At 37.5% G+C, this 22,015-nt stretch overlaps 4 protein-coding genes across 4 annotated transcripts; 2 read left to right on the forward strand and 2 right to left on the reverse strand.

Annotated features, from left to right (window-relative positions):
- The first annotated feature begins 250 nt into the window (after positions 1-250).
- On the forward strand, positions 251-5,315 carry rcvrn2 (recoverin 2). The gene is made up of 4 exons (XM_033981641.2): positions 251-497; positions 596-1,122; positions 2,952-3,063; positions 5,197-5,315. Exons 2-4 carry the CDS (start codon positions 742-744, stop codon positions 5,283-5,285), a joined length of 582 nt encoding a protein of 193 aa, XP_033837532.1. The 5' UTR covers positions 251-497; positions 596-741; the 3' UTR covers positions 5,286-5,315.
- A 2,410-nt stretch (positions 5,316-7,725) lies between these two features.
- Positions 7,726-13,014, reverse strand: si:ch211-149k23.9 (germ cell-specific gene 1-like protein). The gene is made up of 6 exons (XM_033981213.2): positions 12,793-13,014; positions 10,943-11,125; positions 10,279-10,326; positions 9,289-9,441; positions 8,459-8,570; positions 7,726-8,098 (listed from the first exon to the last, which is right to left on the reverse strand). The coding sequence occupies exons 1-6, from the start codon at positions 12,986-12,988 to the stop codon at positions 7,726-7,728; spliced, it is 1,065 nt and encodes a 354-aa protein (XP_033837104.1). The 5' UTR covers positions 12,989-13,014.
- Positions 13,015-17,391: 4,377 nt separating this feature from the next.
- Positions 17,392-19,526, reverse strand: atg12 (ATG12 autophagy related 12 homolog (S. cerevisiae)). The gene is made up of 4 exons (XM_033981801.2): positions 19,381-19,526; positions 18,574-18,710; positions 17,792-17,854; positions 17,392-17,541 (listed from the first exon to the last, which is right to left on the reverse strand). The coding sequence occupies exons 1-4, from the start codon at positions 19,472-19,474 to the stop codon at positions 17,482-17,484; spliced, it is 354 nt and encodes a 117-aa protein (XP_033837692.1). The 5' UTR covers positions 19,475-19,526; the 3' UTR covers positions 17,392-17,481.
- A 104-nt stretch (positions 19,527-19,630) lies between these two features.
- Positions 19,631-21,882, forward strand: isoc2 (isochorismatase domain containing 2). The gene is made up of 7 exons (XM_033981800.2): positions 19,631-19,680; positions 19,817-19,887; positions 20,004-20,128; positions 20,197-20,409; positions 21,046-21,116; positions 21,192-21,309; positions 21,760-21,882. Coding segments are annotated over exons 2-7 (594 nt in total). The 5' UTR covers positions 19,631-19,680; positions 19,817-19,886; the 3' UTR covers positions 21,826-21,882.
- Positions 21,883-22,015: the final 133 nt, after the last annotated feature.

Genomic DNA, 22,015 nt, shown 5'->3' on the forward strand with positions numbered 1-22,015 from the left:
AGGACAAAAATATTAATAGGTTTATCCCTTAATAAACGTCTAATGAAGGTTTCAGTCAGAGATAATGATCATTTTTGCAATCAAAACGCTTCACCTCCCTACAAGAAGCCATTTTGATTTGATGATACTGATTTGAGGCACTAGGATTTACACTAAATCTAAGAAAATTACCCTATGCACCACCAGAGGAAGCCTGTACTATAGTTTGAGAAACACCAAATTAGACTCGAATCATGAAATTACCTGTTGCTACCTTAATATCCACATATAACTGTTTTGCTGCACTTCCCTGTACCATATGCTGAGTTGTATCTTATTTAGAGGGATCTGATTGGTAAAATTGTCTAGGTGAATATTTCAGTCAAAGCTCAGCCACCTTAAATCCCGCATTAACAGAATTAACCTCGTCGTTGATGGTTGGCTGGGCAGCTTATACTTACTGTCTTGTTGGGGAAGACACTTGATGCGCAGCCATTTTCAGCCTACATATTGCGCAGGTAAGTTAACTCCAACAAGTGAATCCATACGTTTTGAGATATGTAAAGCTAATTTAAGTCTAAACAGAATAATCATCTATTTTCTGTTTTCCATGTAGGATTATAAGATCACAATTGCAAGATACAAGTGACAAACGGGATCTCGCAGCTAAGGAGAGCTAAATTTCAGAACAACTCAAGTTATAAATACTTGAGTTTTGCTGGAACTGAAACTAAGCTCATTGAGAAATCTACATAAACAACAATGGGGAATAGCACAAGTAGCGCAATATCAAAGGAGATCCTCGAGGACTTGAAGCTCAGCACCAAATTCACCGAAAACGAAATCTGCCAATGGTACGAAAACTTCCAGAAGCAGTGTCCATCCGGTCGCATCACGCCGGAAGAGTTTGAACAGATCTACTCAAGATTTTTCCCGGATAGCGACGCCAAAAGCTACGCCCGGCACGTTTTCCGTTCTTTCGACACCAACGATGACGGAACCTTGGATTTCAAAGAGTACATCATTGCTTTGCACATGACCTCCACCGGGAAGACCACGCGCAAACTGGAGTGGGCCTTCTCTCTGTTCGATGTGGACAAAAATGGATACATCAACAAGACTGAAGTCACGGAAATCTGCCAGGTAAACACAAAAAGTAGTGAAAGTTAATGCAAATATGTTTTTACAACTTCTGTTTCATTGATAAACTATATAAGCTTCTATATTCACATTGTCTTCGTGTCAAAAACTAGTCTGTACTCCCACTTTCTCATAGAGTCCTTTTTTGGTCCTGGTTTGAGCCCAGTTTAATCCTGATGTAGACTTGCTCGGACCCAGCTTTAGTCCTGGTTTATCATTTGTCTAGTCCAGGTTTAGCTCCGTGTTTAGTTTCAGTTTAGTCCCAGTATTGATACGATCTTTTTGGGTGTGTAAACTGTGAACCATTTGTTTCTTCTTGTGCGATTCTCCAAGTTTGAAGGATTGAACATGCCCTTTTGTACTTAATGTGCCCTTGTCCTTACCGAGAGTAGTTTCTCCATCAGTATGATTTCTAATCATCTCTTATAATCTATATGAGAACATGTTTAGCTTCAGAACTAGCAGGTCTTCTCAAATACGTGGCTACTTGAGTACAGCCTGCTAATAATGTGTACTTAATATCTTGCTTTAATCCTAACTCCGATTTGTTAGGATTAATTAGATCTGTGTTTTTCCTTGTTCCAAACTTTAATTTATTCTGTTTAAGGCAAATGATGTAGAATTGTAAGAGGTTTAGAAAGATCAGCGGAGAATCCAGCTGGCATTGTAATAGGATTTGATTCTTTGCCAACTGGCTTAAATCCATATGCACCATGTTTACAACAACGCCACAAAATAGCTACATTTTCAGAGGAAGTATCTTTAAAACTACAACTTTTCAAAGTCCAAACAATGATTCTGAGACTATTAAAATATATTTGAATGTGAAATAATGACAAAAGGTTAATTTACAGCTGTATACATAGAACAATAATCCTGTTTTCGTCATTTATCCGGGTGCGTAGCTTAATGTTCTTACTTCCACGCACACCTAAACTGGGACAAAACCAGAGCTAGACCAGGACTAAACCAGGACTAGAAGAGGACCAAACATCCTGGTCTACATCCTGACTGGGACCAAACCAGGATTAAACGAAGACTGTCTTTGGTTCACCATCACATCATGACAACGAGTCCATCAAAGAAACTCAGTTAGTTTTAGTATTTTGCATTTTATCCTTATTTATTTCCATTTATACCTGACACATACCTTATCATCTAAGTATCTTGCAATATTATTTAACTTTTAGTATATTTCAGCCCAGCTCTTCATGTTATCAGAGCCCTGACACCAGCAGGGCCAGAGGGGACGCTAGGATCTGAGTGTTTGGCTCGGAGGCTGAGTCTTGGCTGTAATCCATGTTAATCTAGGTGTCTTAAATGTGGCTCTAAGTGGGACGCACTTTAACCTGAAATGCACAGTCATTTACACTTTGAATCCCGCTCTCTATCCACATAATTTATTTTTTATACAGTTTTACGAGTGTTTAAAAAAGCCGTAACCTGTTGTTTTGGTTTAAATATTTATACTGAGCTATTCTATAATGTTATATTTTGAGTTCCTCTAATGAATAAAATCAAGTTGTTGCAAAGAAAAAAGATGCATTCACAATTCTGCACACACCACATCAAAACTGGGAAAAAACCTAGAACTAAACCAGGACTAAACCTGGACTAAACCAGGACTAAACCTGGACTAAACCTGGACTAAACCAGGACTAAACCAGGACTAGAAAAGGCCAAAACCAGGTCTACATCAGGACTAAATCGGGATCAAACCAGGACCGAACCAGGAAACCCTAAAATACATACTAATAAGATAATATACAAATGACTGTATGCAAATAAATGATGTTGTACATTGACTTGTGTTGTGCCCAATCCCATCACAGGCCATCTTTAAGCTGATCCCGAAGGAGGAGCAGAGTAAGCTACCCGAGGATGAGAACACCCCAGAGAAGAGGGCTAACAAGCTCTGGGCTTTCTTCGAAAAGAAAGACAATGGTAAGAAAAAGAGGCTAGGACTGGGCAAGTATTGGAATTTTAATCAAGTTTTAGATTCAGTCATTGATTTTAAATGAGGCAGTAAAAGCATGTGGTTTGGAGCAGAGTTCAAAATTTGGCTTTTTTGTGTTGATTACATAAAGAAATGATAATTGATCAATATGAGCGGTAAAAATCATTATAATTTGTTTGTCATATCACTCAGATCTATAAGAGGGTCACAGCTGTACTCTACTGTGCATAAATATCTCATGTTCGATAGGTAGTGTTCACATTAGCTGGAGGGGAGTCAGAATGCTATGGTAGAGTTTGGCTTTTAACTTTCAACTGATAAAGATGTTGACCTGGTTTATGGTTAATATCTAATTACTGTGCGTATCCACATAAAACAAAAACTGGCACAAAGTTCAATGTTTTCTCTGTCAGCAGAAATAGCCAGAATAGCCTAAAAAAGTAGAGGCATTATACAAAAACATCAGTTCTATTAGATTTTCTATCTGGTAATTTCTTCCTAAAACAGATCGTCTTCTATAGATATATACAAACTCCTGCGCTGAAAATATGACATCAAATTCTAGACCATAACCTGTTTTTCGTCTTTTAATATTCTGTAATGTTGGAAGTATTTAGTAGTAAGTTCAAATTCAGAGCACAATTATATGGGGACATACACATTTTCAATTCAGTAAACTTAAATTGGTCACGTTTTTATATAGCGCTTTTCCACTTTCATGGCTCTCAAAGCGCTTTTACATCGAGAAAACACTCACTCATTCTTATACCAGGTGGTTAAGTGTCTTGCCCAAGGACACAACAACAGCATTCATCTGTGGGAGCTGGAATCGCACCGCCAACCTGTGAGTCAGTGGATTTGCCCGCTCAACTAATAATGTTTATGTCGAGAGCAGGATTCAAAACGGCAACATTTGGATCAGTGGACGCTCTACCAACTGAGCCACTGTCGCTTCTTTTAATTCTGACTTTTAAGTGTTTTATTTGAGTAGTTTTGACTAGTTTAGAATAATATACGCATATCTTTCCCCATTGGCAGATTTATTTATCTATCCACGGGTTTGAGAGTCATAAAAAGTAAAATCGCTGTCATAGTAATTAACAATTTCAAAACTCCTCCTTCCTTTAACAGTAATTTGAGACCCATTAATAGTGTAAAATAGTCAGAAATGTCATCCAAAAAGTTAAATTAAGTGTTTAAAAAAGTCTAAGCGGGTTAAAATGTCTCAAATCAAGCCAACTGTCAGTCCACCTGCTGAGAAATTACTACCAGAGTATTTCACGTGTACTGTATGTCCACATGGCCACTGTATTTTGCACGACAGATTGCTTTGTTCTTGTTTTCTTCCGACTTATATTAAATGAAGTTAAATTTAAGCCGCTGGTGGTACCTCTCTGCAGCATCTGTTCCTCCATCCTGTAGATTACACATGCCAGTATCAGATGTGAGGCTTAGCAACAATACAATACCACCTGGTCTTCAGTATCTGTTATGTCACGCAGGCTTTACAATACTTTACAATGTTCTGCGTATAGGGGGACTTGAGGTGACTTGGATTTTCCTTTGCATGTTAGCGTCTAATACAGGCAGATAAGACAGTATATCTTGGTAGTATTAAGTCTTACACATCCTTCTTTAAGTCCGTAGGTTATAGGTTGCGTTAGAGTTTTTTAATTCAGTGATAGAGGGCAGGGGACGGTGTAACTCTGCGGGGGATTCACTGTTTTTGGAAGAAATATCCAAACTTACGCTGCACAAATGTTGAATCTTATTAACTGTTTGGGATGGGCTCTGCAAACTTTGGTTTAGTGTCGCTTAAACTCACAGCAGTCACGTCTTCAGGGTTGGGTAGTGTGCTTTCTGAAGCTCTTGTGAAAGAATAATTTGACTTCTGTTTATTTACGCTGACAGAGAAGACGTTGAACTTTGTGCCGGTTTTTGTTTCATGTGGATAGTCCAAGAAATTACACAGATATTAACCATGAACCAGGTCAACAAATCTGCAATCTGACTTAAACAACTAATTTATAGAAGTAGATTAGGTAGAGGGACCTTAAACCTTAGCGATTCTGTTGTGATGTTGCCCCCATTAAAAATATTCCGTACTGTGCTTTTTTCAGAGCGTCTGGCTGAAGGAGAGTTCATCAAAGGAGTAATTGAAAATGATAATGCGATGCGTCTCATCCACTACGAACCAATCAAAGAATAGAAGACCTTTTCAGTTTTTTTTCCCCCTTGTTTCCCAGCTCATGTCCTGTAAATAAACCTTATACGTCCTTTTTCAAAGATGGTACTGGAATGGTCAAATATTTGAATTAGAGGCCTAGGTTATGATTCAAAACTGTTCATAAGGAATAATAATTTACATTACAAAAACACTACATTATGCAGAATTGTGATATTGGCATTTAGAGGCAAAAATTACAGACTAACTTGTAAATAAATGTCGCGGTGTTTTCTGGTCATACGGTTGGTGTCTGTTGTTTAGTTTGATACAAGTTTTCAACACTGGTGAAAGTTAAACTGTTTTAGTCAATGGTAAGTAACATGGTTGTATTTGTTCTGTCGTTTCAACACTTCTGAGATATGTAACAGATTTAAATAAAGCCTTTGTTTCAATTAAAAAAGTGTTATCTTTTTAAACCTTTACTAGTTCATTTTAAGCAGTTTTCCGTGGTCCATAGTTATTCCTCACTTACCTCATCGCATTCCATCCTAATTATTCACAGTGATGAGTTTATAAGGGCAGAGTGGATATTTGTCATGACGGCAAAGCTAACGCCAACTAGCCAATTATCTATCTATCTATCTATCTATCTATCTATCTATCTATCTAGCATGCTAACACACACTTCCTGACCATGAAACAGAGAGTATGCAGCAGACTTATTTTGACCTCAAGAGATGCTAATATAATATATCTGCACTGGGACATGACACATTGTGCTCAGATAAAGGGGATTCAGGCCCTTTAAGCAGTCGACTCTTCAGTCTGCACCAAAGTCTGGAGCTTTACGGACATTATGAACTGAATCTCAATTTTAAATATATATTCCACATCTATTGCCTTTGATCCAGATTACACACTTCAACACTTTATGAAGATGTGAGTCTGGTCTCCAGATGAAGCTCTGTGCAGATGGGAGTGATTGACAGGTGGATTAGCCAGTCAGGGACATGCAGGGTCCGTCTTTATGGCTTTGGCTTATGGCAAATACGACTGTTTACAAGGAAAACAGAAAGGAAAAAATATTACAGGGGAATCAAAAAAATTCAGAATCATTAAACTGTTAATCTGAGGTGAGAATAATTAGATTTTATTTGTAAATCATAGTTGACCAGTGAGCGTGATATTGCCTTACTAGGTATCGAGTGGGAACCAGACTGATATCAATCTGGTCCCCGTTCGATATCATTCTGAACTTGCCAGACAAACATCCAGTAACGACATCACATGCACATTGCATTAGTTGATTTTCCTTAAATGTTGTGCCTTTGTGCTCCTCTTCTGACTAACCTTGGTTTTCTGCTCCCCCTCTCTGCTCTCTGCCCCTCGGCATCCCCTCCATCTTCACTCATTCTATGTCTTCTTCAGTCCAACTCAGGATTACACATAATCTTCTGTTCGACATCGGCGTGCAGACTTTTCAAATCTCTATAATCTTGCCATTTCCATGACTCCGATGCATCTGTACTGTGTGTTTATTATAAGACTTTCAGACACACATAGTGTCTGTGTAAAGTCAAACACAACATCTGTGTGACACGACAAGACAATGTGCTCAAATGAAAACACACGGAAATGTGGATTGTTTAAAGTAAAAATGTTTCATACAGTATATTGTATGATGTTCTATGTAAAATAATGAAACAAAAATCACATCATTCTAGTTTAATGAAGCTTTCAGAATACTATATATAATTAACTATTCTGATAAATGCACAGGTTTTGATCTGGCTTATGGTTAATTTTTCTGTAATTACTTGGCCTTGCCACATAAAACAAAAACTGTTATGAAGTTCTTCTCTGCCAATTATAATGAAAACGTTTTAGTTTTTTTTTTCATTATGGTCTTATAACACGGTGGCAAACATTTGTCTAGCCTCTATTCTAATCTCATTATATTATTAATTAACCGACTCAAAAGGACGTAGGTGTGGCTGGCCAGACAAGGTAAAGGTTTGTTGATTGACAGAACTTCAAACCATGAGATTAATATGGAAAATGTGTAATCCATAAAAAAATAGGAGGTTCTTTTGATGTGGATCTTCAAATCTATTTGATATATTAAAAAAACAGTGAATCACACATTGAGCTTCACAGGCCCCTTCATCTTCACCAACTTCTCTGAACACAACCTATCCATTGTAATTAGCCTCCCAAAAGGTTCAAAGGTCCTCACAATGGCGTCCATACAGGAAATTAAAACAGGTTAATTCTGGATAATATCAGCTCCGCCACGAGGCACTGAGAAACGCCAGACAATACATGTATTTACTGTATGTCCAGCGTATGTGGTACATGTTTGCACAAGCTTTACATCTGATATTGAGGACGTCCAGTTTGTTGTCCACATTCATTTGTAAAGTCTGCGTTAGTCCAGCAGCATATCAGTATATAGTCTTCATATCAGTTAATTGTTATATTATTAACAGGGAGAGTCAATTCGCTCCATCGCACCCTCCATCTCGTCCATCTCTCTCTCACAGTCCTCACAGCCTTCAGGTCCACATCCTCCCACCAACACCAGTGTAGGGACGTCCCCGTTTCCTACTTCCACTGCATTCCCATTGGGCGCCCAGGCCACGTCCACCATCCCATCCGGGCACTGTAATAGGCCGCTGACGGAGTAGAGCCCGCCCCCTGGGACCACATCGTCGTAGGCCGGGGCACGCGCCGCAGATCGGGCCTCCTCCAAGCGAAGTCTCTGTCTGCGGCGCATTTCGATTATCGTTTTGGTGTATGAGTTCAGAGTGACCACAGCTGCGCCCATGCAGCAGCTGAAGGACACCCAGGCCAAGCTGCAACGAGAGGACAGGGAGGTGTGGATGACATAAGATACAGAGGAATACGGCTGCACAATTTGGTGATAAAATCTAATCGTAGTTTTATGTTTCAAATCAGGATTATCAGAGAATGATTTAATGATGCGTGAAGATCAAAAATGAACTTCTAAACTAAAACGATACATACATTTAACAAGGTCTATGCTACAAGATTAGCCTTTTTATTCCACAAAAAAGACGCATTAGGGCTGAAACAAGTGCACCTTAACCTTAAATTCCACTACTTGAGTATTTCAGCCTTTGGTTTGATAATTTTGATGATACAAATTGTGTAATTGTGCAGCCCTTCTGAGGAAAACTGTATTAGTCACCTACGCAAAGGACCAGCCGTAGTCCCAGGACTGAGGTCTCCAGTCTTTGGGTCCCACAATGACGGTCATCTGAAACACTGTGGTGTACATCATATGAGCCACCATCCCCAAGAGACCTGCAGGACACCACACAAATGAGCCTGAGTATCACCGGAGTTTGCAAAAGACGAAGTTTAAATCTGTCAACTGGACAAATTGTTGTAGGAGTGAAGACGTTTCGCTGCTCGTCCAAGTCGCTTCTTCAGTTCAGTCAATTGAAAAAGACAATACAAAAATCGGTCAAGTTACAGGTCAGATCTGTGGAGAGACATTTCCGCTCATCCAAGTTGCTTCTTCAAAAGATCGTCTTCACTCTTAGAACAAAAAAAACATCTTCACTCCTACACTAATGTTTGTCCAGTTGACAGATTTAAACTTCATCTTTTGCTGTGGATCAGACCTGGACAACTGAGGGTTTACACAGATCACCATAGTTACTTAAAGGTGCAGTGTGTAACTTTTCTACAGAGAGATATTCCACCTGCTTGCATTTGAGGAGATATTATTGCTTTACCTAGATTGTTCCGCAGTATGACATTGGACTTTAAACCACGAGTGTGATCACCGTTCCATCGATACAACCTCTAATTTGATGGTAGAATCACCTGCTTATCTCCATTGTGATAGCTAAGTTAAATGCCATACTGTGGAACATCGTGGAACATCGTGGAACATGTTAGCATGACCCAGACGAAGTAATAACATAACCATAAATACAAGCTGGTGGCCTGCCTCACACCGCAAAGGTTTCATACTGCACTTTTCAAACAATGAGAAAGTTTCCATTAGCGTTACCTGACAGCACTGTGCAAATGGCGGCAAACGCGTTGATCTTGAGCGAGTGCATTTCTTTATGAGCGCACAGGACTTCCAGCCACATCAGTAAGAATCCCATTCCCAAAAGGCCGATGTAGGTGAACTCTGAGACCACCGACAGCCACAGCACACCTGCAACGAGCCACGAGGTGCACTATGTAACTTCTCTGGGGCAACGTCCGATTTCTGCTTTTCTTTATGGAGATATTACTTCTTTGCCTGGAATGTTTCACAGTATGACATTAAACTGATCCATCTTCATGAATATGCCACTAGGCCAAGTCACAGGTCTGATCTGTGGAGAGACATTCCCGCTCAAAGTATTTTTTCTTATCAATTAACAGACCAAATAGATACGTTTAATGCCTTTCTGCAAGATACTCCAGGTAAAGCACTAAAAAGTTACGTAGTGCGCCTTTAGATGAACATTCACTATAGCAGGTTGTTATTAAGGTTGTGCCCTGAACCACATTTTAATAGAAATTACTAGTATTGCTCAGATTAATTGAAAAAGATAATACAAAAATCGGTTAATTAATTGATAACCTACTTCCTCTAGAGCAGGGGCGTCAAACTCAATTTCACCGAGTGCCGCATCAGCAAAATGGTTTGTCTCAAATTTGCGAAGATATAAAAAATATGTTTGTGTAACTGCGTAACTCCTGATAAACTGACATTTTAAGACAGTCATACATTTAAATTTACCTTGTCGCGGGCCACATTAAATGACATGGCGGGCCGCATTTGGCCCCCGGGCCTTGAGTTTGACACGTGCTCTAGAGCTTAACATTTACCGGACGTCGTTGTCAAAGTCGATCTCGTCTCATCTCCGGAGCTAAGCAGGTTGGGCCTGGTTAGTGCTGGGATGGGAGATCTTTGGGATGCAGGTGTGAAAGTGGGGCAGTCTTTGTGTCCTTAAGCAAGACACTTCTCCCACAAAGCATCACTGTTATTATGAGCGTGTCTCACCTTGTGTATCTCCAGGAGTTAAATCTATAAAGCTGCGACATTTCTCTCCTGAACACAAAAAAACCCAAATATGGATTATAGTCTTATTTTAATTTGAATCATCTGTAACACTTTACAATAACTGCACATAATAATTGTCCTTAATAAACCATGAAGAAAGACTTACAACAAATAGTTTATTAAGAAGATTCAGGCTTAGTAACTACTTAATGGAGGATATTTTTACCCTAACCTCTTAATTAAAGGTGTTCTACCTGATTTTTACTGTCTTAAAAGTGTAAAAATAAAACAAACAAAAAACAGAATTGGTTCATTTTAAACGGTTTGGACTGGTACAAAGTTCATTTTAATTATTATTATTATTTATATTGCAATTAAATATGTAATAATATATTCCAAATATTGCATATACATTTGCCTAGATGTAAAAAATATGGATGTGTATCTATGTATCTCCTGATAAAATGACATTTTAAGACCATCATACCTTTGAGTTTACCCTGTCGAGGGCCACATAAAATGATGTGGAGGGCCACATTTGGCCCCCGGGCCTTGAGTTTGACACATGTGGTCTATTATAAGCCTGTCTTCACGCTTTATTAAGGCTCATTAAGGTGTAGTTATTTTAAAGTGTAACCTAATCTTCTACTAACTGTTTTCTCACCATCATTGAGTTTCTCGCAGCTCTCCCAGAAGCCCGTGTGGAAGTATCTGAAGGCGTACTTGTCCTCTCCAGTCTCCCAGATGTAGCTCACGGCGTTGGCCATCTGCCGCTGCCTGATCCGGGCCAGCTCCTCCTTCCGGGCCGGGGACAGGGTGCGGTTGTAGGGATTCTGGGTAGGACTCTCTGTGTGGCACAAAACACAAAATGATATGTCTTAATGTGTTAAAATGCCTCTCTCAATATATACAACAATTTACTCTAGCAGCATTTCATTCATATTATTAAAACGTAATAATAGTTATCTGTTTAGAGGACATGTACCTGACTTTTTACCATGTTTTTGAGAAAGTTTTCTTGCATAAGCAGCTCTTGAGATCAAAATAAGTCCACTGTGTGCTGTCTGCATCTAATTATAAAGTGTTTAATTGACAAATACTCACATATGATGGTAAAACTCCGCTCTGATCTCTGAAACGCACTAATGAAGCTCATCACAATGAATAATTTGGATGCTCTGAATTCATAAAACAAGTGGGGAATAACTTTGGACCTTTTAAAATGAACAAATTGTCTTTTTTCACGTTTTTAAGACTGTAAAAATCAGGTTCAGCCACTTTTATAGTTGGTTTTGTTGCCATAGCGATTAGCAATTCATTAGAAAATATTACATCCTTTGAATGTGAAGAAAACCCTCAAAATGCTGCACATAACGGGAAGCTAAAACCCATGAATAGTCCAATAACTAGAAGATTTCCAAAGTAACATCAGGTTCAAGAGCGTAGTTACGAACAGAAATGATTAGCCTCAATGTTATAGATGTTTTTGATTGATAATTATTACGCAAATGTTATGTAATCAATAAGAAAACTGCCTCTTTTTAATCATCTCATTTCAGAATCTGAGCAGAATGGTGCATAGGCTGGAGCGCCCCTCACCTCCTGGTCTAATCCCAAACCTTAATTATGTTCACAATTTGGGAAAGGTACGAGCAAAAAGGGATTAAGAACAGCTACACTTGGGAGATTGAGTTTTTATGACCCAAAAGACGGAGATTATTACTTTTTTTTGTTATTTGGCATTATAAAACAAGGCCAAATTCCATCATCTTTGGGTGTTTCATTGTATTTTATTGAATTTAACTTTGTAGGTCAGGGTCAGGTCGGATCAGAACAAGTTCTCTGTTACAATAACAATTTGGTGGTTCGGCCAGAGTGAAGTTGGGTTTATAAGGGTGTGTTTATATACATATACGCACATATACAACATCAAAATCAGAAGTAAACTGGGACTATAATTGAAGATAACCCAAAATTAGGCCAGGACGAAACCAGGAGTAGAACAGGACCAATCCAGACTACATCAGGACTAAACTGGGGTCAAACCTGGATCAAATTGTGCATTTTTTAAATTTGCAATTACAATTTTAATGCATGGGTGGGTTTTTAAAAGTTTTGGGTGAGTTTTTGAAAGTTTGCAGTGAGTCCGATGGAGGCTAAACAAGGTCTGAAACAGGTCTCAAAAGATTTAAACATGTACGGAGTTATACTTAATAAGAAAATGGAAATACTACACTTCCATACACGTCGAGACTAAACCAGAAACTTAGGGTGTGTTTAGTCCTGGTTTAGTCCTGGTCTAGTCCAGGGTTATCATAGTTCCAGGTTTAATCACAGTTTAATCCTAATTTTAATGTTGTGTTTGTGTAAATGTGAACTTACTAACAACTAAAAATGGACGAAAAGAGGATCAAACCAAGTCTAAACCTGGACTTAACCAATACTAAACCATAACCAAACCCGTCCAAGTGTGAAGCGACGCTCTGTGTGATGTAAAGTATTTCCCCTGCGTACCTGTAGTGTAAGGCTCGCTGTTGTTCTGCCCACAGTTCTTCATCTTGACGGGCGAGAGACACAGAGGCTTCACCACTTTATGCGTCCCCTCGCACCAGTAGGACGTGCACAGGGCGAGGATGGACAGAGCCAGAGCCAGAGAGGTCAAGGTGAGGGAGAGGAGGGAGCGAGCACGGCGAGACAAACGCTCCAACATGACCAACACAGAGGTGAGGAGAGACGCCACAAATGTACTAATAGACACTCTGTATAATAACTTTTTTACTATCTGTTATGCACTAGTGTACGCTGTGTGCTTCTTTCATTTATTTATTTATTTATTCGAGCAGATTAATTAACACATAATGCACATTTCACATATTTTTTCTTATTTAATCTCAAAAAGGAGTGGGAAGAAGAAACTCATTAAATCCCACCCTCCTTCTTTAATAAGTACATTTTATATTTAATTTAAATAATCATTCTGAAGTAACAGTAGTGCTGCTTTATAATATTATTAATATTATCAGTAGTAAATAAAGAGGAGTGACCTGGATAATTGATCATAATCTAATAACTACTGTTTGAATATAGCATCTGATTTGTAATGTTTAACTGAATAATAATGAAAACTTAAAATATTACACAAATATGGTATTTTAAAAAACAAAATCATGTCTGAAGTTGCAAGAAACGCAAACGTTTTTTTCTTTTTCAACAAGTCTAGAACATGCAGCTTATTACTTTCTAAACTTTTAAATAAGTACTGCTACTGCTATCTGGTACAACTACAATATGGTTTCCGAAAAGTACTCAGTTTCTTCATTAAGTTGTTCTGCAAAATGTAACTCAATACTGTTACTTCAAAGCAATAAGAATCAGGTACAAAATAATAATAAAAATATACTGTGAGGAAATTACTTTTAGATTATTAGATTATTAGATGGTTAGTTTCTTCAAAAAGTTACTCTACAAAATGAAACTGAACTACTTCCTTAAGTTATTTCAAAACAATAAGAAGAAGAATCAGGTACAAGTGCAAATCCAGTGTCCAAAAAGTACTCTTAGAAGTACAGTTGGATGTTTAATTTCTTCTAAAAGCTACTCTACAAAATGTATATCATTGCTACGCACCTCTCCCAGAGCAAGACAAGGCACAAAGGCGAGACAAGAGTGAACGTTTAGGCCAAAAACACATGGAGACGATGGCGGGGTCAGGAGGTAGGACCAGATCTGCAGATAAAACCAAAACTACGAGACAGATGCTTCGGGAGGGTTTAAGACCAGATGAGCCGCCAGGTTTAAATGAAACGCAGGGGTCAGAGTAATTAAAGCAAGAGAAGAGGAAGAGGAGGAGGAGGATAGAGAGATTGGGACACTGCACAACAGACAGATGGAGCGAAAAAGTGAACAAGACCAGATTTAGGTTGACCACGAGTTGTGCCAAGGGGAAACAGTGGGATTGGAGGGACTTGCAGTACGTTGGCCAGACAGCTGTAGTGTATGATCCTGTTACTGAACTTTACGAGATGCTGCAATGAATCTAATGAGGTCAAAGATTTAGCAGAATTTTGAGTACATTTAAAAAAAAGATTGCGAAATATAATGCGCCACTGCTAAACATTTTACTTTTTAAATTAAGTCTTTACAGAGGTTTCGTTTAAACATAAAAAGTGGTTTAATATGTCATTTAAAATAAGTCTCTTTGCTATTTTTTGCCGTTTTTTTGTGCCTTTTTCAGAGTTTTTTAAAATTCTGTTTGCTGTTAAGTTTGTTTTTGTATTTTATTTAATTTCTTCACAGCATGCTAAAAGAAATATATCATTACTAAACTATAAATAACTATTAATCAAAGAAATTATGAGTCATTTCCAAACAAAACTACACACACGCGCTTGAGAACGTTGCATTTTCAAACAGTTTAGTACTAAAATAGTTAAATAATCAGATTTTTTATGGTTAAATTTTGTTTATGTTCAAAATACACACATCAAATATGTGAAAATGGCTCCACTTATGTAATCAAAATGCTCTGCGGTGCTACTCGATCCACACGATGACACTGTTTTTTTTAATAGCACGTACATTTCCTAAACGTTTAAGCCTGGCCGTGCTGCTCATTGTAAATGAGGCAGGGGCGTTGTAATTATACGGGGTAACTGCGATATTACTTTTTGATGAAATTATGGCTCGAGCGCACATATAAATGAAAATCTTCTGTTGTAATCCCACTCACGCTGCTATAATCTGTTTATGTTAGGTGTGTTCTAGTGAGAAGCGCTGCAGCTGTCTGTCCATGTTCTCCCACTGACCACAGCCTCTGCAAAACACAAAAGCATTAAACACATAACTTTCTCATATAAAAACAGCACTGGTGGGTTCGCTACCTGCTTGTCCCTGTGGAGATGTTATTGCTTTGCCTGGAATGTTCCCACAATATGGCATTAAACTTACTTTTCTCCATGGAGACAGACCGGTGACAACATCAGACCGGCTTCAAGTGAATTCAGTTTCTTTTTGTAAAGCTCAAAATCACAACAGCAGTTTCCTCGTACAGCTTAACAGGGTCATTGATTTAAGCAACAGAAAAATAGAAAATCCAACAGTGAAACAGACAAGCGGATTAACTAACATTCATAAGAAAACACGCAAAAGTTGCAGGTCACATCTGTGAAGAGGCAATCCCATTAACAGTAAGAAAGCATGTCGTTTGTCAAGGTTTTTTTGAGGAATAATTTAATGTAATTTAATAAATGTTTAATGTTTTAATACTGTAGATCATTCCAGGCAAAGAAATCACATTTTTATGGAGCTCCCAACCATAAAAGTTATGTAGTGGGTTTCATATGACATCACAGCATTGTTATAGCGTCCTATAATATTTAATGTAAACGGAGAGAGGTAAAACGATTGTCCAGATGCAGATTTAGGTTTTCAGTTCCTCATTTCTTTACTTGTCGTATTAGAGACCCTGAACGTCTCTTCAAATTGCAGTAGCACCCTGCCCACATCTGTAGAATATAACATGTTAAAGGTCAAGAACATACGGTAATATAGGAGTGTGCAATATAGACACAAATGTATTATGTTTTAAATGTCCTTATGACTCTATAAAATGCACCAAAATATCTCTTGATTCCCATGTTTGGGGTTTGCTCTGCTGGTTTGTTTTAGTGCAATCATTTTTTATATTATAGATTATATATTCAGTATTAAAATTGTATACATCTGCAAAATAGCATTTATGATGTAATATTTATGTTCCACATCTAATTTTTATGGATTTTGTGTTAATTATAAAAATAATACTACAATCAATGAAGGAAACTGGCCATTGCGCCTTAACAAACAAGTTCATACAGTTCATATTTTTGGTAAACAAACAAACATATGATTAGATAGAAGAATAACAGATGTAACAGATGTTTACAAGTATTTGATATAATCCACACAAAGATTACCAAGAAAGAAATAATTAAATTGATGTAAAAGTAAAAGCAGCTGGACACAGTCAGGAAGCAACAAAGTCAACACACACCTACCTTGTTAATGTTCAAAATTATTCCAAAAAATAAGAATTATAAAAGAAGAGTCCACAAAGTACAGCATTCCTATTTGATAATTCTTGATCGGAAAAAGAAAAATCACAAATTCCTTAAATATTTTAGCTCCTCATCGCTCGTGTGGGTCCTCTCAGTTTGGTTGGTTGAGCATCAGTGACCTCTACCTCCAGAGCTGCACTTTAATCCTTCAGTTCAAGAGTCGCGAGAGCAGTGGACACAGCACCAGCACTTCAGACGGCAAACTACCAACCACCAATACTCTTCTTCTCTCTTTTTCTGTGTTTCTTAGGCTGCTAACCGACCCTGAACAGTATAATCCCTCTAAATCCATCTGCATTGCCCCCCCCTCCTATTCCCTGGCAGTTTTCATGCATAGTTCATACATACTAAAAGCAGAGGTGGTACAGCGCTCACTTACTTTTACTTCAGTAACTTTTTAATAAAATTGTACCCGAGTAACCCGAGACAGCATATTTTTACTCCTACTTGAGTAATATTTAAGTGTAACAGTACTCTTCCTTGAGTAAAAGCTGTGGCATAAGCTTTATTTTGACAATATGAAATTATTTGAACATTTGTGTTTCAGACATGATTTCGTTTGTGTCATGAGTTCTGTATCCTTTGAAAATACCAGATTTTGTGCATTATGTAATGTTTTATTTTTACAATTACTTCAAAATATAAAGCAGATGTTACGTCCAGATGGTCAACAACTACTCTGTACTTCTAGTTGAGTAAGACTATAATACTTTAGTGCAATTTTTGACAACTCTACCTGCCTGTGACTAAAAATTAAAGGGGTTTAACAAAGTGCCTTAAAGCAGTGGTTCTCAAAGTGTGGTACGTGGGCTTCTTCTGGTGGTACTCATGGTCTGCTGCAGTTTCTGTCTGTATTTTAATTAGATGTCATTTCTCTCATGCTACAGTTCTGCATTTGATGGAAGAAATTGTGAATAAAAAAAATCTAAATATACAAAAAAAAAAAACAATCTCTTTTCCCTTCATAAAAACATTCAAGAAACTGTTTACAATAATTTATTTACATAAATCTATATACATAAAAATGTAATGAGGGTTTGTCAAAAAAGCAAATTATAAAGAACACAGTGTTATTTAAGAAAAAAAAGAAAAACAGAAAAGAAAACTGCTATCCCCAGGCTTGAGATTTACAATAATTAAGAACCAGCTTTCCATCACTTCCAAAACACTGCAAAAGACAAAATTAATTGTTGAAAAATAAAATTAAGGCAAGCAAAATATCACATTTGTCTAATACAATCATAAAACACACATATAAAAAGGTGTTTTTTATATGTTTATTATTTAATAATTGCAGTATCTATCTGTCTTTATATCAATCAAGTATCAATAGAGAAAAGGGTTTCTGTTTCTTGATAAATATAAGATCAATAATATTAGGTTTGCTTTTGACAGTGAAGAGCATGTCTGTTACTCACATCGAAAAGGATTCCTACTTCCTGATCTGGCGATGGTGCAAATGATTGGTTAACATAAATGAACTGAAAAACAAAAAGGAAAGAAGATGTTATTTAATTTGCAAGATTAATTTGTTATAGTCACATGATTTCATACAAGACTAGGGTAGGTCACAATTCTATGATAAAATTTGCTGCTAAAGATTGAAAAGGCTGCTAATGAAACCTGGTTTATGGTTAATAATAATTACTAAGTGTTCAAAAACATCTATACCAGCGGTTTGGTGTGGACCCACATTCAACTTTGAGTATTTTCTGTTTGGCGAGTTTTTAATACAACCAATAGTAAAAGAAAAAATATAAAATCTGTCAACTGGACAAAATAGTTGTAGGAGTGAAGACTTTTTGCTGCTCATCCAAGCCGCTTCTTCATTTCTGGTCAGATTACTGCTGGACACTGCCTTATATCTGTCTGAAAGGAAGAGCTAACTACACTGAAACTAACACACCTAAGCACAACCAATAGTGTAATAATATCTTCAAATTTTAGAATATGAACGCAGCCCATTCATTTTTTCCTCATCACTATTGTTAAGATGTAGATTTTTGTTGCAATATAGTGAGCTATTAGGTCTCGTCACTAATAGAAATGATCAGGTTCAACATTCGTGAATTTACCTTTTGGATATTTGATGGCAAACTACAATGTAATCAATAGGGAAAACTGGCTCTTGCGCCTCATCATCATCGCATTATAGAATCTAAAAATCACCAAAAAATGTGTACTTGAAAATATCTCTTACCAGCTGTTCATTGGCATCAAACTTGAGGAAACGGGCAATAAATTGTGAAAGAGACTGAACTGTTCTTCCTCTGTCAACGGACCATTTCTTTGTTTTCATTATCGGAGTGTCTCCCACTGCTTTCAACAGGACGTCAACTGTAGAAAGAACAGACACGTTAACTCTATATAGCATCCATAATACAATACATAACATTCATAACACACTATATAGCATTCATAAAACACTTTGTATTATGAATGCTATATCTATTCACTTATCTTACTATTATTGTTGCTGCCAAAACACCTTAGGACTAAACTGGATGTACACCAGATGTAAAATTCAAGCCTCCATTTTGCAGGACTCAATAAAACGTGAAATTATACCAAATAAATAAACACTGAAACTGCAGTCTGAAGAAGCCCTACCCTTTTAAGCCAATGTCATATTATCATATTGTTTTGGAAATTAAAACAACAAAACATATAGTGGGCGAAAATGATTGCCCTGGACCTGTACATTTTGGTATTTTAAGTACAATGTTTTAGTTCAAAATTATTACAGCACAGAAACATTAAATATATAAATATCTTTTGATAAAATTGTGTTAGCATTAGCAGTAGCGTTAGCCCGGTTTGACAGCCTGGGCGGGACTTAAGTTGTAATATCAAACGCTGATTGGCTGAACAGAAACAGAACAGTCTTCCGATTGGTTCAACTCAATGTCAATCATGTCATTCCCGGAAGTGCCTCGAAATTACAAAAATACGACAACAAGAATCGCAAATAAAGGTAGTACGATTGAATTTAAAAGCATGTGCGCACTTTTTTTCTTCTCGTCGTTGGTCGCAGCATCGTTAGCAGCTGGTTGTGCTTCATCTTTCGGCGTTTCTGGTGGAGATTCCGCATTGTCAGACATCTTCAGGTGACCACGGTAGGCTGAATAATAACCCCGCCCACTGTAGCCTGCCAACCAGCACAAGCAAAATCCTATTGGCCCAGGAAGCTGTCTATCTGCAAATGCTGTAATCTCATTGGCTATGGGTGTTGTAGTGGGCGGTGCTTGTTAAGGAAGTGTATGTGCGTATGAGTCTTGCGTCCTTTTAGCTATAGTTCATATTTTTGGTAAGTTTAATTTTTCTTTCTGCGTTTTAAATATAGGATCCCGTTCTTTAACTCACGAAAGCTGTTATTTTGTCGTATTTTGTTAAACTTGCATGTGTTTTTAAATAATTAAGAAGTGCATTTATTTGCCTTTTAGATAATATTCAACTTGAATGAACTGATCCGGTTAGCACCTGCTTTTTCATCTCTCCAAACAAGACAGCACCAGTGAGTTACTCTTGTGTATATGCAATATGTTAAATTTCTTTTACCATTATTCATTTACCCAAGCTAACTTAATGTAAACAGTTTTGTATATAACTTTGGTGTGTTTTCTTTTGCAGTGGCTAAAATTGGGAGACTCTCCACGAAAGATGCAGTGCTGTTCCTTTGTGACATGCAGGAGAAGTTCAGACCAAATATTTTTCAATTTACCAACATAGTCAGTAATGCAGCCCGATTGCTCCAGGTTGGTGACATTAACATTGTCATTGTCTCAACTCTTTTATTGGTTAATCTGTTATTATCTCCATATAGGCCAGTCGGATTTTGGGGATCCCTCCTATTCTGACAGAGCAGTATCCTAAAGGGCTGGGACCCACTGTACCTGAACTAGGAGCACAGGACTTAACCGCCTATGCTAAGACATCTTTCACCATGATGATAGAAGGGGTGGAGAAGCAGCTACAGGAACTGGGGAACCCCAAACAGATCATCCTCTGTGGAATAGAGGCTCACGCTTGTATTGCGGTAATTTGAAATAAAAACTTTGTAGATTATGCAGTTACTATTTTACTGTCTTATTATCAGATATGTGTGAGAAGTGAAACAGGTCGAGTGGGTTGTGTAATTTTTAGCCAACACCTTTGTCCGTGACCATGACGCTTTCCCTTCAGATTTTAGTCAATACATTGTCATGTAATATTTTATCTTTGACTTGTATTTTACTGTGCATGGCTACAATTAATATTACTAATATGCAGGCCTGTTACGACAACAAACTTTGCAGCACAATATATTGCTTTAGGGAAAAATAATGATAACGATAATATTGAAACTACAGTATGCCACTGTCACAAAACAGGATAAATCCCAGTAAACTATTTTTAAATAGACAGAATCATTAAAAGGCCTCAGCTGCAACAAATAAATTGCAGATTGAACCAAGAAATAGCCACAGAAATTACTTATTTGAACTTCTACACTCAAATCTTACGTATCTTACATTAAAATACACCAAGAAAATGTTAATGATAAATACTGAGCCCCAAAATATATTGTTCTAGTGTTCATATATTGAATGATAAGATGATATAGTCATTATCGTGATGTTGTTTCTGACAATAGCAATAAGATGTATATTCTGATTCTCTTTTACGTTATTAGTGCACAGCATATGACCTGCTTGAAAAAGGATTGGAGGTGCACATTGTAGCAGATGCAGTTTCATCCAGAAGGTCTGTGTGGTTTATTTATTTTCACTCTTTAGATGAGCTAATATTGTAACCAACAATACTGTTTTTCTTTTGCAGTCAAACAGATAGACTTTTTGCCCTCTCTCGTCTGAAGCAGAGCGGCGCGTTCCTCACCACGACAGAGGCAGTTCTGCTGCAGCTCGTTCAAGATGCAAAACACCCAAATTTCAAAGAGGTACACAAATTGTTTTTAAAATGACTTTAACCTCTTTAAGGAAGCGGAGGGTCTGCCACTAGTTTTATAACTCCATAAAAAATAAGAAGACCCCCTTGGAATGTTCCACCATATGGAATTAGACTTGGCCTTGTGGTGTCACTTGCATGTTTCCATACAGATAAGTTAATGATGTGTTTTATTTTTAGCAATATAAACACCTGTAGTAAGTAGAATAGAAACCAGATAGACAAGAAAAACAATAACATCTCCATAGTGACAAGTGGGTGTCACTATCTAGAAAAGTTGCAGAGGGCGCATGTACACACCACATCAGAATTGAGCTTATACTACTGGGACTAAACCAAATCTACATAAGGATTAGGACCAAACCAGGACCAGTGCATCATTTAAGTAGCACAGTGATCTTTAATTTGTTTGTTTATGTAAATCTATCTTTTCTTTTGTTAGATCCAGAAGCTGATGGCTCATCCCTCTCCTGACACAGGCCTCCTCGCTTTCTTCAGTGCTCTTTAAAAAGTTAATGTTTTTATTGTAAAAGAAATGATTAAGTTCTTTAATAAATCATAGCTGCTACTTTAACTGTGCGTCTTGTTTGACTGTGTGGATTTGAAATGAAGTATAATTGTCCCTTTTTGTTCTGGTATTGCATAGACATGTTCCTAGTACTCCACAGTTCTGGGAGAAGCCCCATGAGGCGGGAGCA

Source organism: Periophthalmus magnuspinnatus, chromosome 16, assembly GCF_009829125.3.
Source record: "Periophthalmus magnuspinnatus isolate fPerMag1 chromosome 16, fPerMag1.2.pri, whole genome shotgun sequence".
NCBI lineage: Eukaryota > Metazoa > Chordata > Actinopteri > Gobiiformes > Gobiidae > Periophthalmus > Periophthalmus magnuspinnatus.